General features: G+C 37.4%; 1 protein-coding gene across 3 annotated transcripts in view; it reads right to left on the bottom strand.

Annotated features, from left to right (window-relative positions):
- Window positions 1–14740, bottom strand: part of TRAF3 (TNF receptor associated factor 3) — a 71930-nt gene that overhangs the window by 18757 nt on the left and 38433 nt on the right. For all 3 annotated transcript variants that reach the window (XM_061376333.1, XM_061376334.1, XM_061376332.1), the window contains 5 exons: window positions 13242–13293; window positions 10137–10241; window positions 9077–9244; window positions 4123–4203; window positions 1370–1444 (listed from right to left, as the gene is read on the bottom strand). In XM_061376333.1, the coding sequence (XP_061232317.1) occupies window positions 1370–1444; window positions 4123–4203; window positions 9077–9244; window positions 10137–10241; window positions 13242–13293 (481 nt within the window). The remainder of the gene's footprint in view (window positions 1–1369; window positions 1445–4122; window positions 4204–9076; window positions 9245–10136; window positions 10242–13241; window positions 13294–14740) is intronic.

Genomic DNA, 14740 nt, shown 5'->3' on the forward strand with positions numbered 1-14740 from the left:
GTATTAAAAACAAATATTTAAGATAAATTTATCATCACTGGAAGCTGCCAGCTTTATAAACTATTTTGAGAGATATTACAATACCTAGTTTGTCATCTTAAGATGTTACCATGATTGCTCTATGATATTCAGATATGCTGCCTCTGCACAACCTAGAAATGCTGTTACAAATAACCACTATATAAAAAGTTTACAGAACACACATAGATCATATACAGAGTACATAAGATGCAGACCATATTACTTTATTTGTATGTTGCTGCATTACACCTACTTCTATTAGTGTTTTGCAATGCAGAGTATATTAGCTTTGATGGTAGATATGTTGCAAAACAACTGAAAGAGTTTCAATGATCCTCAAGGTATGTACTCTATATGAATTACTAAAAATATATATGTGGATATATGTACATATATGCACACATATACATACATAAAATGAATGGCAATACATACGACATAACAGTGGGTAGGATTACAGCATTGGTAAGTTCTACCATGAAGAGCATTACTGTTAACTCTTAAAACGATGAATGCTCGTATTTAAGAACCTGGAAATACCTGCAGGAAGTAATTTATTGAGAAGTGTTGCTGCTTACAGTTTTCGTTTCTCAAAGTTGTCATGGGCTAACAAATGAATCACACTGTCAAATAAACTCTGTATTTTCCTGTCAGTGGTTTCTGAAGGTTCCTAATCTCTTCATTATATAAGCATCCAAATTCCCCAAGATATATGGCAAGGGAAGAATATTGGAAGAGACTGGAATAAAAATACTGGAACTAAACTCTGAGGTCTGGTTTTCTTACTTTTTTTTTTTTTTAATATTGCAGGGATTGCCAGGATTAAAACCTACAACTTCTCTTTTTAAATGTCAAGCTATGCTTTGATTATACACCTATGTGCACAGAGACATACGAATGCACATAAAAATACATGTTAAGTGTGTTAACCTACGCTTAACCTTAATAAAAATACTAAGACACACAAATGAGAGAAAATATAAACATACTTAGCTCAAGAAAATTATGTCTTTTCATAGAAACAACTGAAGTTACTAGTCTATTTTCTGAAGAACAAAAGTAACTTCCCTTTTATTCTAAGTTTAAAAGTTCTTCAAATGTATCATCTTCCTATTTCAACATGATGCACATAATAACTGAACTCCCAAACCACTGCAGGAATGTGTGGGCTTTTTTATATTGTTTATTTTTAAAATGCAAAACCAAACATTTGCTGCATCATCACTTGGTGGAACTGGATCACTTTTTTCTTAAGCAAGACTACAGAAGTCCAGAACTTTCATGTTAAAGAGTTATGTTCTATTTGCAGACTTTCATCAATTGGGAAGTATAATTGTTATATACTGACCTGAAAAGTGCAGCCATAACGCTTAAAACTACAGGTACTTGGGGCATTAATACATTCTGACAAATGTGCATTCAACTGCAATAGGAAAAAAATGTGAGTTTTGGCAAAAGACGTTTGCATGATAATGCTCAAAACATAAAGGGCACAGGTTATCAGGTTTGTATTGTGTGCCATTTGCAGAACATACAATACACGTGTGTATATTTTCTCCAGTCTGAAGTGCAAATACTATATATACACATATGTAAACCACACGCACATGCCAATACAGTATACAGTGTGATACATTTAATATACAGTGAAACTTTTACTAAAGACTATTTCAGTAGGCAATCCAATTAAAAAAAGAAAAAGCAAACAGAAAGAACACACTACTATTATTTATACAATTTCATTTCACTTTAGTGAATGGCTAATCTCTTCTCAACAAGTGATTTTTTTACTGGTGCTCTGAGCAAGTCTGAAGATCAGTTTCACTGTAGTAAAGTACATTTTTTCTAATTCTAATTTCATGAGGAACCGATTTTTCAAAACATAACATGCAATTCTCTCCATGCCTGAATTTAACGGTTAAGTTACACAAAAAAGACTAAACAAGTACTGTATGAAACAGACAATTTTAGAATAGGTACAGTTCAGTAATTTTAAAGAAAATGCAGTACACTGGAGTAAAACTGATTAGTAAAATGCCTGCATTTTTCACAGATTGAGATTTATTCCAGTATCTTGGATTATTATGAGCACAGACCACTTTTCATTTAAAAATGAACCAATTCACAGAAGCATATACATATATACAGACAGAAGCCATTGCAGCACAGAAGGCAGCAGCTGGATGCAAACTGCCCAGAAAGTTGAAGCAAGAGCCATTTCTAGAAGGGATAGTGCAATAAACACTCCCTGTTCAAAAACATGATCTGCAGTTTGTATTTCCCTCAAAGCAGACAGGAGCTAGAGAGCAGCTCCTCAGCTGCTATCACTCTTTAGGGTTTCAAAAACTCATTTGAAATTCCCACACCATAAGCCCTCACATGACTCGGCTCATCCACCTCCATGGAAAGAGGTAGTAAACCACTGCTGCTTTGGACACATAGTTCTGGTAAAGACAGATCTGTCTTTAAAATCTGATACCGAGATGAAATTGGTCACTCATCTCTGATATACACCTATTATGTTCTAAATACTACCTGCAGAAATTCAGAGTGTAGTTTCAAGACAGGTGGTTCAGAAAAAAAGTAAGACCAAATAAGAGAGAGACATGTGGTACAACAGGCTTCACAAGAATGCCACATTTTCAGCTTCTTAAACTGGAAGTCTGCCAAAGAGTTATGAATTAAACATTAAAAATTGCCTTTTATTCTACAGTAAGATAGTCATTTGTTGTACACTACAGAATTTTCTCAAACTGTTAGGCAGGCATTTTCCCATTTTCCACATTAGTCATTGTCCCTAGCCATGCAGCTAAGTAACATCACATTTTCACAGTATCAGAAAAAAAATTAAGCAGGAAACAGCAACAGATGATGCAGGGCAAGATGACTGTTTAAAGTTCTGTTGCTAATGGTGGTTTCAGAATCCACTTCTGACTATATGTGTAACAACGCAGCCTTTAATGGGTCAATTCCTACTAACACTCAGATATACCTCAAAGTAACTGCTGTAGATGGAAGAATATGCCTAAGTGTTCCAGAACCAGGATCTAAACTTGGAAGAAAGCACTCATAGAATTGGCTCAATGTATACATTTTCTCTTTTCTTAGCTGCTCAATTTCTCCTAATAGGTACAGTATCTATCATGTATTTCATTATCATGGGGGAAAAGACTACCCCTGTGTTTGGTAGGTGCCTTATATCCCTTGTGCACTACAACCTGATTAATAATTTACAAGTGTAACTGAAAAAATCTTATAAATCCAACTAAGGAAGTAAGTATCAGAGAAAAGAGAAAAGCTTATCCTCAGATCAGAAACTTAACTTTCTTTAAATGAGGCTTACAGAGAGCTGAAGACTTAAATAAGCTCTTCCCCATCCTTGGAGAATAAGTTCTATTTTAGGAAAAAAAAAATAAACACATCAACTCTGACAGATGCTACTTAAATTGTTTAATGCACAAGAACACAGATCTGCTCAAACAAGAAAAGATTTATTTTTTTTTTTACTCTGGTCTTTATAATATTCCTACAAGCTTCTCTACATTGAGAGACATTTTAATGCATTGTTGCATCTGGCTGTTGGAACTTTGTATCTTACACTAATTCTGTGATTCAGTTATTTCCTCTCAGATCTAACAGACTTAATACTAACTTAAGTTTTCCCACTGAATGATTCTACCCATTTGTATTTTTCTAGTCTTTACTAACCCCTGTCCACGTGCACTAAATATTAAATCCCTCTTTTTATTTTAAGGTACGCTAACTACCCAAGATGCTGCTCTATTATGCTCAACAAATGCTTCAAATGGAGGAAGTGCAGGGGAAGAGCTAGTAAAAATGAAAGCAGGAAAGACATGCGCTAATCTTGGGCAAGCAAAGTATAATAATAACACAAATCTCAGAAATTACATCTTTTTAAATACTTTTTCAAGAAATCATTAAAAATATTTGGGTGTTATCACACTTAACTGTGTGGTAGAAAAAGCTTTTCTTTAGATCTCACATTTTAATTAAAAAAATGGCTTCTGGCAAAATTCTTGCGAGATCTTATTAAAAAGATATACTTAATTTTTCAGCAAAACACTGAGCATGACTTCTTACCTCGCTCCTCATGAGTGTTTTAACACTACATTTATGAGGACATGAAACCATGACACACGGGCAGTCTGTATCTTCATGTTTCTACAGAGGGGAGAAAAAAAAAAAAAAAAGCAAACAAACCACAAATCAACTCTTACTCTGAAATTAAAGAGAGGACTTACCTGCAAAGAAAAGCATCCCACAGTAATTAAAAACACACACAGAACCTTTTTCAGTGTTTACCCGAATTGTGCAGTTACAGAACTGTAATTGCTTAAACATCAGTTTATGCTTTCAATAGATATGCTTGTATTCTGAAGCAAAAATTAAGGGGTGGTTGTATATTCCCATGCAGAGTAGAAAGTTATTTGCTTCCCATTTTATTGTTTTCACTTAGAGCAATGAAACGAGAAGTGTATTTTTCTCCCCGAAGAAACACTGACAAAAATGGGCATCTTTAAGAGTTAGCAGCACCACTGCAGATACCCTTTCTAGTAAGGGTATATCATGCAGCTTTAGGAGCCTACTGCCCTACAAACTTCTTTAATGGTGTATCAACTACAACTAGAAGACTAAAAAATAATACTCCCTTCTATCATCTATTCCTTAATTTTATTTCCCTTCCTCTCTTCTCTAACCTACTCAAACTATCTGGCAAAGGCTGTAACACTGACTCTCAGTTCATGATAAAAAGACAACATGCTACTTCTCAGCCCTCTTTCCACTTTTCCTCATCACATTCCAGGGCCCACCCACCGAAACCATGGGGAGCCTTTCCAATGACTTCAGGATATACTACAGTAATCCCATTCCAGTGGCAGAATCCTCTTCCTACTGACCACAACAATACTGCCCAAGCACAAATTTTAAAGGAGAAGCACTTTTAAGTAGTTTTTTGGATTATCCAGAGAAAACCTGTCCAAGTCCATCTACCTGGACTCATGCAAAAGCATTTGACGCTGTCACATCCATGTTTATAAATTGAACAGACATGGGTCTGAGGGATGGTGGATAAGGAATTGCCTAAGCGGTTACACTCAAATAGTTGCAGTCAATGGCTTAAGGTCCAGATGTACACCAAAGGTGAGTAATCCTCCTTAAGGGTCACTACTGGGAGTGGAGCTGTTTAACATCTTTGTTGGTGACATGGACAGTGGGACTGAGTGCACCTTCAGCAAGTTTGCCAATGACACCAAGCTGTGCAGTTCGGCCAACACACTGGAGGGAAGGGATGGCATTGAGAGGGACCTTGACAGGTTCGAGAGGTGGGTCTGGGCAAACCTCATGACATTCAACAGGCCAAGCGTGAAATCCTGCACCTGGGTCAGAGCAATCCCAAGCACAACTACAGGCTGGGCAGAGACTGGATTGAGAGCAGCCCTGAGGAGAAGGACTTGGGGGTGGTGGCTCACTAGAAGCTCAACATGAGCTGGCAGTATGTTTCCAGCCCAGAAAAGAGATAACTGCTTAGAGAGCAGATTTTGGCCTCTTCAGGAACCTGCTTAGTAAGGTTCCATGGGATATAGCCCTAGAGGGCGGGGGGGGCCCCCAAGACTGTTGGTTGATATTCAAGGATCACCTGCTACAAGCTCAGAAGTGTTGCATCCCAACTAGAAGGAAGTGCAGCAGGAGGGCCAGGAGACCTCCTTGGATGGATAAGGAGCTGCTAAGGAAAACTAAGGAAAAAAGAGGCTTATAAAAGGTGGAAGCAAGGACAGGCAGCCTGGGAAGAAAACAGGAATGTTGTCCAGGAAGCTAGGGACCAGGTTAGGAAAGCTAAGGCCCAGTTAGAATTAAACTTGGGTAGGGAATATTAAGGATAACAGGAAGGGATTCTATAGGTACATAGTGAATAAAAGACAGACTAGGGACAACATAGGCCCCCTCTGGAAGCTATCAGGAGAACTGGCTACCCTGGATTTGGAGAAGGCTGAGGTTCTCAGTGACTTCTTTTCCTCAGTCTTCACTGGCAAATGCTCTGACCACACAACCCAAGTCTTGGAAGGCAGACGCAAGGACTGTGAGAATGAAGACCTTAGGCCCGCTGTAGGAGAGGACCTGGCTCGAGACCATCTTAAGAACCTGAACATACACAAGTCCATGGGTCCTGATGAAATCCATCTGCGTGTCCTGAAGGAGCTGGCAAATGAAGTTGCTAAGCCACTGTCCATCATATTTGAAAAATCATGGCAGTCAGGTAAAGTTCCCGACAACTGGAAAAAGGAAATATAACCCCCATTTTCAAGAAGGGGAAAATGGATGACCCAGGGAATTACAGACCAGTCAGTCTCACCTCTGTGCCTGGCAAAATCTTGGAGCAGATTCTCCTGGAAGGCATCCTAAGGCACATGAAAAACAACAAGGTGCTTGGTGACAGCCAGCATGGCTTCACTAAGGGGAAATCCTGCCTGACCAATTTGGTGGCCTTCTATGACAGGGCTACGGAACTGATGGACAGGGGTAAAGCAGTTGATGTCATCTACCGACTTGTGCAAAGCATTTGACACTGTCCCAGACGACATCCTTGTCTCTAAATTGGAGGGACATCAATTTGATGAATGGACCACTCGGTGGATAAAGAACTGGCTGGATGGCCGCACACAAAGAGTTGTGGTCAATGGCTCAATGTCCAGCTGGAGACCAGTAACAAGTGGTGTCCCTCAGGGATCAGTGTTGGGACCAGTCCTGTTCAACATCTTTGTCGGTGACAGGGACAGCAGGACTGAGTGCACCCTCAGCAAGTTTGCTTTTAGGCTAGAAATGAACTTAAGCTCTGGGTGACAGAACTCAAATGAGAATTCAATAGGAGCCTTTCATACAAATGTACAGTCTCACTCAGCTCTTGATTCTCATTACTGAAGTAGGAGGTAACATTTTATCAGGCCACAAGAAGAAAAATCTGTATTTCTATAGTAACTGAAATTTTTAAAATCTAGGAAAAAAATTAAAACCAGCAGCCAATTGATAATTTTCTAATTGCAGAGCTTTCTACACCCTTAAAGCAGCATGGAAGCAAAACTGTCCTTTTTCTTCATACTGAAACAGATTGATTGATTGATTGATGGATGGCCTGGCTTTGCGAATGAATATTTGGGAAAGGCTTTACCCACGCTTACTACAAGCACGATGAGGACTAAAAGGGCAATGTGGGACAGGCAAATCTGGTTGGAAAAAAGGCTACTTGGTCATTCAGGGTGTTTCTGAACAAGACTGTCATCATAAGCCAATGATAACATGAGAACACATGCTTGGAAATGTTCTGATTTACAAATGTAGACTTGTTAAGAACTCTTAAGGGCAGGTGTATAGTGGTACCAAGTTTAATACAATCAAAACAGTGACATCTCAACATAAGACTACATTTTAACCAACCTCTTTGGCTCTCTCATAAGCCACTTCTATTATCTCTTAAAGCAACTCAGAATTCCATTACTTGGGATTTTGGAGAGCAGTTACTTATTTACACACATTCTTTCTCTACTTCAGAGTAATATGGTATTCTTGTTTCTAACATGTATGCCTAAATTAGGCTTCGCTGTGAACTAAAAATCTGATAGACTAAAGCTGTCTCAGCTTCTAAGTATCTTGAAAGGTACCACTAGTTCAAAGATTTCATGAATGTTAAACCCATCAACATCTTACAAAAGAGAAACCTCTTAAACTAAACCAGAATTCTATGTTCCTCAAAACCTAAGAAGGATTTCAAGACTCTGACAAGTTTAAACTACATTGCTCCTATAAAAAGAAATTGCTACAAAGAACCTGTGAGCATATTGCTTAGATATGGAAATCCAGTTTGTATAACAAGACATATTTAGTACTCACTGATTTTGTCCGTTAAGATACTACACATACTTTAATGTCACTCTTTTGCCTCACATCGGTTCCCAGCCTAAAGCAAAGCCTGGGAGAACAGCATTCATAACCTAACTAAAATACGGTTTCACCTCTGTATCAGAGTGTATAAGAATAAACACAGTAAGCTTGATTTTCACATCTCAGATACCTTATGCTAGGTAAATAATGCACAATAATTAAAGTACCAGCCCTTGCAAGTATATGTTCAAATAATTGAAAGCCAGATCTGAATCGGATCTTGGTGTGATTCTACCTATACCTTTTTGTGACAACATCTCTAAGCAAAGAATGCTTTTTTATTGTTGTGAAACTTCACCTAACAAACAATACACAAGAACACAAATGAAAATTAAATTCTCACCACTCTTACTATACTGATAAATCCAAGACTGTCAAACTATGGAAACTATATAAACAGAATTTCTTTCAAAGTGTTAAAATTACAGCAGGAGAGGTTCAGCATAATTCAGTTCAATGTGAAATAACACAAACACAGTCAAGTTACAATTCTGTATGTAAAGTAGGTATGACTTTCTCAACCTCTGCCTTATACTTCTAACTCACAATATGCTACTTGTCAGACAACCTACTTGTATGCCAATAACAGCAGTAACTCTAGGCCTGTCAGGTACCATTGCTGGTTATGCCATGACACAATTTGGTTTTACACTATTTCCTCCTTTCCTCTCATAACAGACCACCCAAGAAGGATTATATAGAAAGATACTATTTTTCCAGGCAATTGTTATGCTTATGCTTGTCCTGCGCAATATTTAATTGTTATCATGGTAGTTGCATTTATTGTATCTATTTAAGCAAAATAAAAAAACACAGCAAAAATTACTTTAGTATCAATATAATGCAGTGGATCTAATTTATTTTTTTTAAATGCAATATCTGAGCAGGAGATAACCAAAAAAAGAAAGTGCTTCCCACTCAATACAGCAACTTTTTTCACAGAAAAATGCACGTTTTGAATGTCAGCCTACTTTTTTGACTTACTAATTGTGGCTGAGAGGCCAAGGCTCTATGGGTAGCTACACAGAAGCACAAGAAGAGTTATTATTTCACATTAATATATGGAATTTTGGTCTATATACCCAAGAAAATACCGCACCTGCAACATTATCATTGGGACTTGGCTTTTACAGTATTTACAAGTTGTCTCCCGGTATTTACAGGTCTTCTCTACATGGTCTGGCAAATCTTTTCTCAGTATTTTTTCTTTGCAGTCAGCACGAGGACACGAGAGTTCTTCAAACTGACAATCAGTTTTCAAATGCATCTGAAAGATTTAAAATATTAGTCAAGCCAACTAAGTTTTGTGTATGTCTTCTATCCTGTGAAGACGTCTCACTTTAAACAACTTCAGAAACAATGATAGCGAAGTTATTCTGTGCACTATATTGTGCAAGAACAAATACTAACAAACCTACTCAGGAATGCATTTCTGGCTTTACACTCCCTTTACCTAGACAGCAGATTTCACTATATTATAGATGTACACAGACTACTCTTACACCAAAAGCATTCTAACACGGTCCAAAATTCCACACAAGCTATTTAAACAAAAGGTAAACATTCTTCTTCAAGGTATACTTTTGCACATAAACATCGATGCTATTTTCAGTTGTTTAAGTACCTGAGCTTGCTCATTTAAAGCAAGTACCTACACATCTCATGGCAAACTGCTGTGTAGTCATACCTTACAACTGTTAAATTACTGGATTTCTGCTATACTACGCCTCCATGAAATAAAGCTACAGGTTATGTTGTGGAAGTCAAAGGTTTAACTCCACACATAAACTGCCATTTACGTGAGAGGATTAAGACTAGTCAATAAAACCACATAGAAGGAATTAAAATTTCTCACATTTGTGAAGCATACATTTTTTCCCAATTTTAGTTCTCCCTCCAGTTCTCACTTGCTTCAGACATTTACATCATCACGCTTTAATGTTGCACAAGCACACAATTTCTTTTTTTTTCCTACAATTCCCTACAGCTAATAAAAAGTTAAGTTTCAAAATAGTTTAACTATTCTGACATTTATAAATTCTAACATTTATAAACAACTAGTATGAGCAACTCAAGAAAAAGACTGTGGTTTTAATTTGCAAGATTTCTTCTTATTCTTTAACTGACAAGGAAGTTTATGACTATGTTTGATTACTCACCAGTAACTGACCCAAAGATAGCTGTTCCTTACAGCCCTTGTTTTCATTTCTGCAGTATATTTGAAGGGCAAGTAGCTCTCTCCTGCAACAATTATCTTTAAATACCTGAAAAATTAAAAATTACTTCATTTTAGAAATTTAAAACCACTCAAGAATATGCAACTTGAAATAAAATAGAAGCCATACAATTTGGCTACAGCAGCATCATTTAATTCTAGCTTTATGTGCCAGAAATAAAATCCTACTGTTTAATTTTTCTTGAACATGAACATCACAGATTCCTCCACCATGAAGCAGCCCAGTGAAAGAGAGTATTTGGACAATTACTGTTTTACTACAAATACAATAAAGGGAAAGGTAGAAAAAAGGACTAATGTTTTTGCTATTTGCTTGCCAAAAAAAGGCCTGGATAAACTGGAACTCTACATTGTTTGGGAAGCTGGTGTATTAGGCACAATACCGTAAGACAAAGAAGAGGCAAAGCATAATGGTGCAGAGAGAATGGACTTTATGGAAGGCAGTCCCACAGTGACTAGATGGGTTACTTGGAACTGGAACTTGCATTTCAGTGGTAATGAAGCTCAATTAGCTTCACATAATGAGAGGCACTTTTCAAGGTCTTGAGACTCCTTTAGTCTATTATTTCACAGATCTGCAGGCTTCACCTATTTCCCCATTTTAATGTTTATAAGGGGTTTTTGGGTAGGGGTTTCTTTCTTTTGTTTGTTTGGGTTTTTGTTTGTTTATAAGGGTTTTTTTTGTTGTTGGTTTGGTTTGGTTTTGGGGTTTGTTTGGGTTTTTTTGCTGTAATAGAACTGCAAGAAGTTGGAAATAGAGAGCTTGGAGTTCCGATTTCTCACTTTTTATGGATAATAGCCCATAAAAGATAGAGACAACACAACTACACTCTCAAGAAGTCCCACTGCTAAGGGCAGGAATTAGCAGATAAAGACTGAAGAGCATTGCTACTATTTTGAAGTCCAAAACAAGGGATAGAAACTTCCAGTTATTTTGCAATTGCTTTCATGACCATTAAGAAACACCAAAGAACCAAGCCCAGCCTCTTAACAAACAGAGTTCTGTGATACTGCATACACTGCAGGGTTGCTGTAATTACAGAACAGTTCTGCAGGCTAACTTTCAACAGCAACAAAGAATTATAATGACCAGATCTGTCTACAGTGACTATAAATCTATCCCCAGTATCAATGACAAAGGAAACTCAGCAACCATCTGGAAACATCTGACACAGGTCACTGACTTGTTTACTTTCCAGATGCACATGTGAAGTTTAATGAATCGCAAATCTCATTTGAATAATCAATTGCCAGTACTGTAGTATTTTTTTACAAATTCACTAGGCACAGTTTTGCTGACTGAAGTTAAGGTAAGGGGGCAATTTTAAATTTTTTTTCCAAGACTATCTGAAAGCTCTTTAGTGATTGTGGACCTCAGCATTCTCTGGGAAGAGAGGGTTTTCCAGTTTCCTGAAAATAACTTGCAAAATTAGTCTAACTGATTTTTAATGTACACTGCTCTTCTTGTCCTCCTCCTGGTTTAGAGAGATTTGAAGTTTCATAACAAATGTATGTATTTAGGTATACTAGGAGCTAGAAAGAGTTAAAAGGACAAAATTGTGGACATCATGATTACTGGTCTGAGCTCCTGGAGACCTGTCCTGGTTTCAGCTGTAACAGTTATTTTTAATCCTGGTGCAGTAGCTGGTGCAGTGCTGTGTTTTTTGCTTTAGGATGAGAACAATTCTGATAGCACAACGATGTTTTAGTTGTTGCTTACCCTGATCAAGGGCTTTTCAGTCTCTCATGCTCTGGCAGTGAAGAGGGGCACAAGAAGCCAAGAAGGAGCTGGGACAGGACACCTGACCTAAACTAGCCAAAGGGGTATTCCATACCACAGCACATCATGCCCAGTATATAAATTGCGGGGGGAGGAGTTACCTGGAAGGGCAGATCACTGCTCGGGTCAGGCTGGGTATCAGTCAGTAGGTGATGAGCAGTTCTATCATGCATCACTTGTGTGTATTGGCTTGGTTTGTTGGGTTTTTTTTTTTGTTTTTTTTTTTCCCTTTTAGCTTTATATTCTCTCCCCTTGTTATTTTCCTTATCATTATTATTAGTAGTTTTATAGTATGCTTTAGTTATTGGATTGTTCTTATCTCAACCCATAGGGTTTATATTCTTTTGATTCACCTCCTCATCCCGCCCAGAAGGGTGGGGGAAAGAAAGAGGGGTGAGCGAGTGGCTGCATGGTGCTGAGTTACCAGCTGATCTTAAACCACAACAAGACCCCATCCATGTCAAAACTGAATTACGTTAAGTACTGTTCAGAAAATTATTCTGAGTTTAAAAAAGCAGAGATTAATGTACCTATTAATCTTTTATCAAAAACTGTTACTATTACAAGTATTTACTTAGGCAGGAAAGACTACTAACACACAGAATTTACTATACATTTCAGAAAAATCTAAAGTAAAAACTGCATAAACCATGTACTATGTCAAAAATAATTTTCTCAGCCCTTAACCTTTCAAAGGCTAAGGCTTTCACAGGCAACACAAGTTTTGCTGTGAAAAACACTGAAGAGGGTATCAGCAAAGTAACTTACCCATATAAGCATCTGATTCTATTATAGCTACTGTGATCCTAAACTGTTGTTCCAGTGTGGTTCACAGAACAACACACTGTAAAAACAAATCAGTTTAACAGTAGACACTGGAGCCGAATCAGGAGTAAGGTTTGCCTAGATCTGTCACATCTCTTCATCTACAGGAGATGCAATATTTCTTACCATCCTCTCAGCTGATGGGGAAACAACTGAAATGTGTTCCTGCAACTCCCAACTATGAAAACAAGTTGTGACACCTGGCTGGACCATTAGGGTTGAAGCTGACATGTTTTCTACCATGTGGTTAACAGTAAAAGTGAGCTGTCTTCCTACATAAAATACATGGTTTATGTTTTATAACATAACTGTCTTGCTCAGATAGCTTATTAGGCTTACAAAATAATTGCCACAAAGCAGTAGCACATCTTATGTATACCACACAATTCAATACACTTGAATAAGAAACGATTATAACAATACCTTATCTTTTACTATGCTTTCTTGACACGCTGTACATTTTGGACTAGAAGAACTAGAGAGAAAAGAAAACAGAAAAGCTATTTTAACTCATCTGAATTTCTGTAGTACAAAAATTTCTCTTTATGAGGCACTTACGATTATTAAATATATTTTATAATCATTAACAGTTGATACAGTTCATTATAATGAGATAATTTGATGTTATTTAAAAAATTAAACACTGAGTTTTCAGTGGGCAGTATGTGACATTCTTTAGGAAATAAGACTACCACAATGCCTCCAGCCCAAACTGTACAGTAGTTTTCTTCAGGGCTGCACAATTAATTCCCTATTTAGAGTCTGTGCCCCATCTTCAATTTTCAACACTTCTCAATCTATCTGTGCAAACAAGCAAAATACTGTATTTTCAATTATCTAGTCCTTTTTCAAACAACATCTCATTAAACCTTACTCTCTCTGACAATCAATTATACATTTCTTTTCAGGGTAAAAAAGAAAAAAAAAGAAGTATTTATGTCCATATCCTTCAAGTCTGTTCTGGTTTAGCAACTGTTGATCCCTCCTTTATCTGAACTATTGCACCGTAGCTGTCTTGGTAATCTAATTACTAAACTTGTGATCTCTTAGAGAGCATGTAGGTTGAAAACAGAGCAGTCTATGAATAGAAACTGGAGTGTAGGAAACCTGGGCTCCTACAGCTGCTTCTATCTCTGACCTGCTAGGTGTCATAGTGTAAATCTCTCAATTCCTTTGCAGCTGCTTTTCTCCACGTAAAATGGGAGAGGCTGCACTGATCTCCCCTGTAAAGCACCAAGATGCGTGGATGAAAAGCACTAGGTAAAAGCTAAGTAAGTTCTTTCACAAAGTGACCCATTGACAGGCTACATCAGTTGAGGCTGCTAGCAGCAGTGCAAATCAGTGTCAAAGGCTGAGCAAGTCTCATTATGTTATATAATCTGTGCGGTTATTTCAAATCATCTCAGTGGTTTCTGCTCCTTGCACTGACCATTCCATGTCTTGTCAGATTTCTGAGCATCTGAACTACCTTGCAGCTTCCATATCTGCAATATTTTTATTAAAAAACCGGGGGGAGGGGTAACTAATCTACTTGAGGGCATAGAGTACTTAGTACAATGTCACTCTTTCCTGCCTTACTGAATTTACTCAAGCATACCTTTTGCTCTTTTAAACTACTGCTGCATACTGAGCAGACATCTTTACCGAGTTATCTAAACTGACTCCCAATTCTTTATCCTCAAATAACCCTGTAACAGAAGCTGCTAGCATATAATCAGTATGTGTACAGCAACATATCAACACTGAATAACAAATTTTGTGCGAAATACAGAAGCAACGTAAACTTACTTTGCTTCTACTTTTATGGCACACTTTTAATTTCTCAAAAAAAGAAGCTGCAAATTTTCATAAAAGATTTGTCTGCAACAAGCACTTAAATACCGTGAAATAACTGGTCTCACCAATGCATTCTTTTCAATACA

The sequence above is a fragment of the Neopsephotus bourkii genome, unplaced genomic scaffold (assembly GCF_033783945.1).
Source record: "Neopsephotus bourkii isolate Nb327-2 ecotype Australia unplaced genomic scaffold, CSIRO-AGI_Nbou_v1 NB_1707, whole genome shotgun sequence".
NCBI lineage: Eukaryota > Metazoa > Chordata > Aves > Psittaciformes > Psittacidae > Neopsephotus > Neopsephotus bourkii.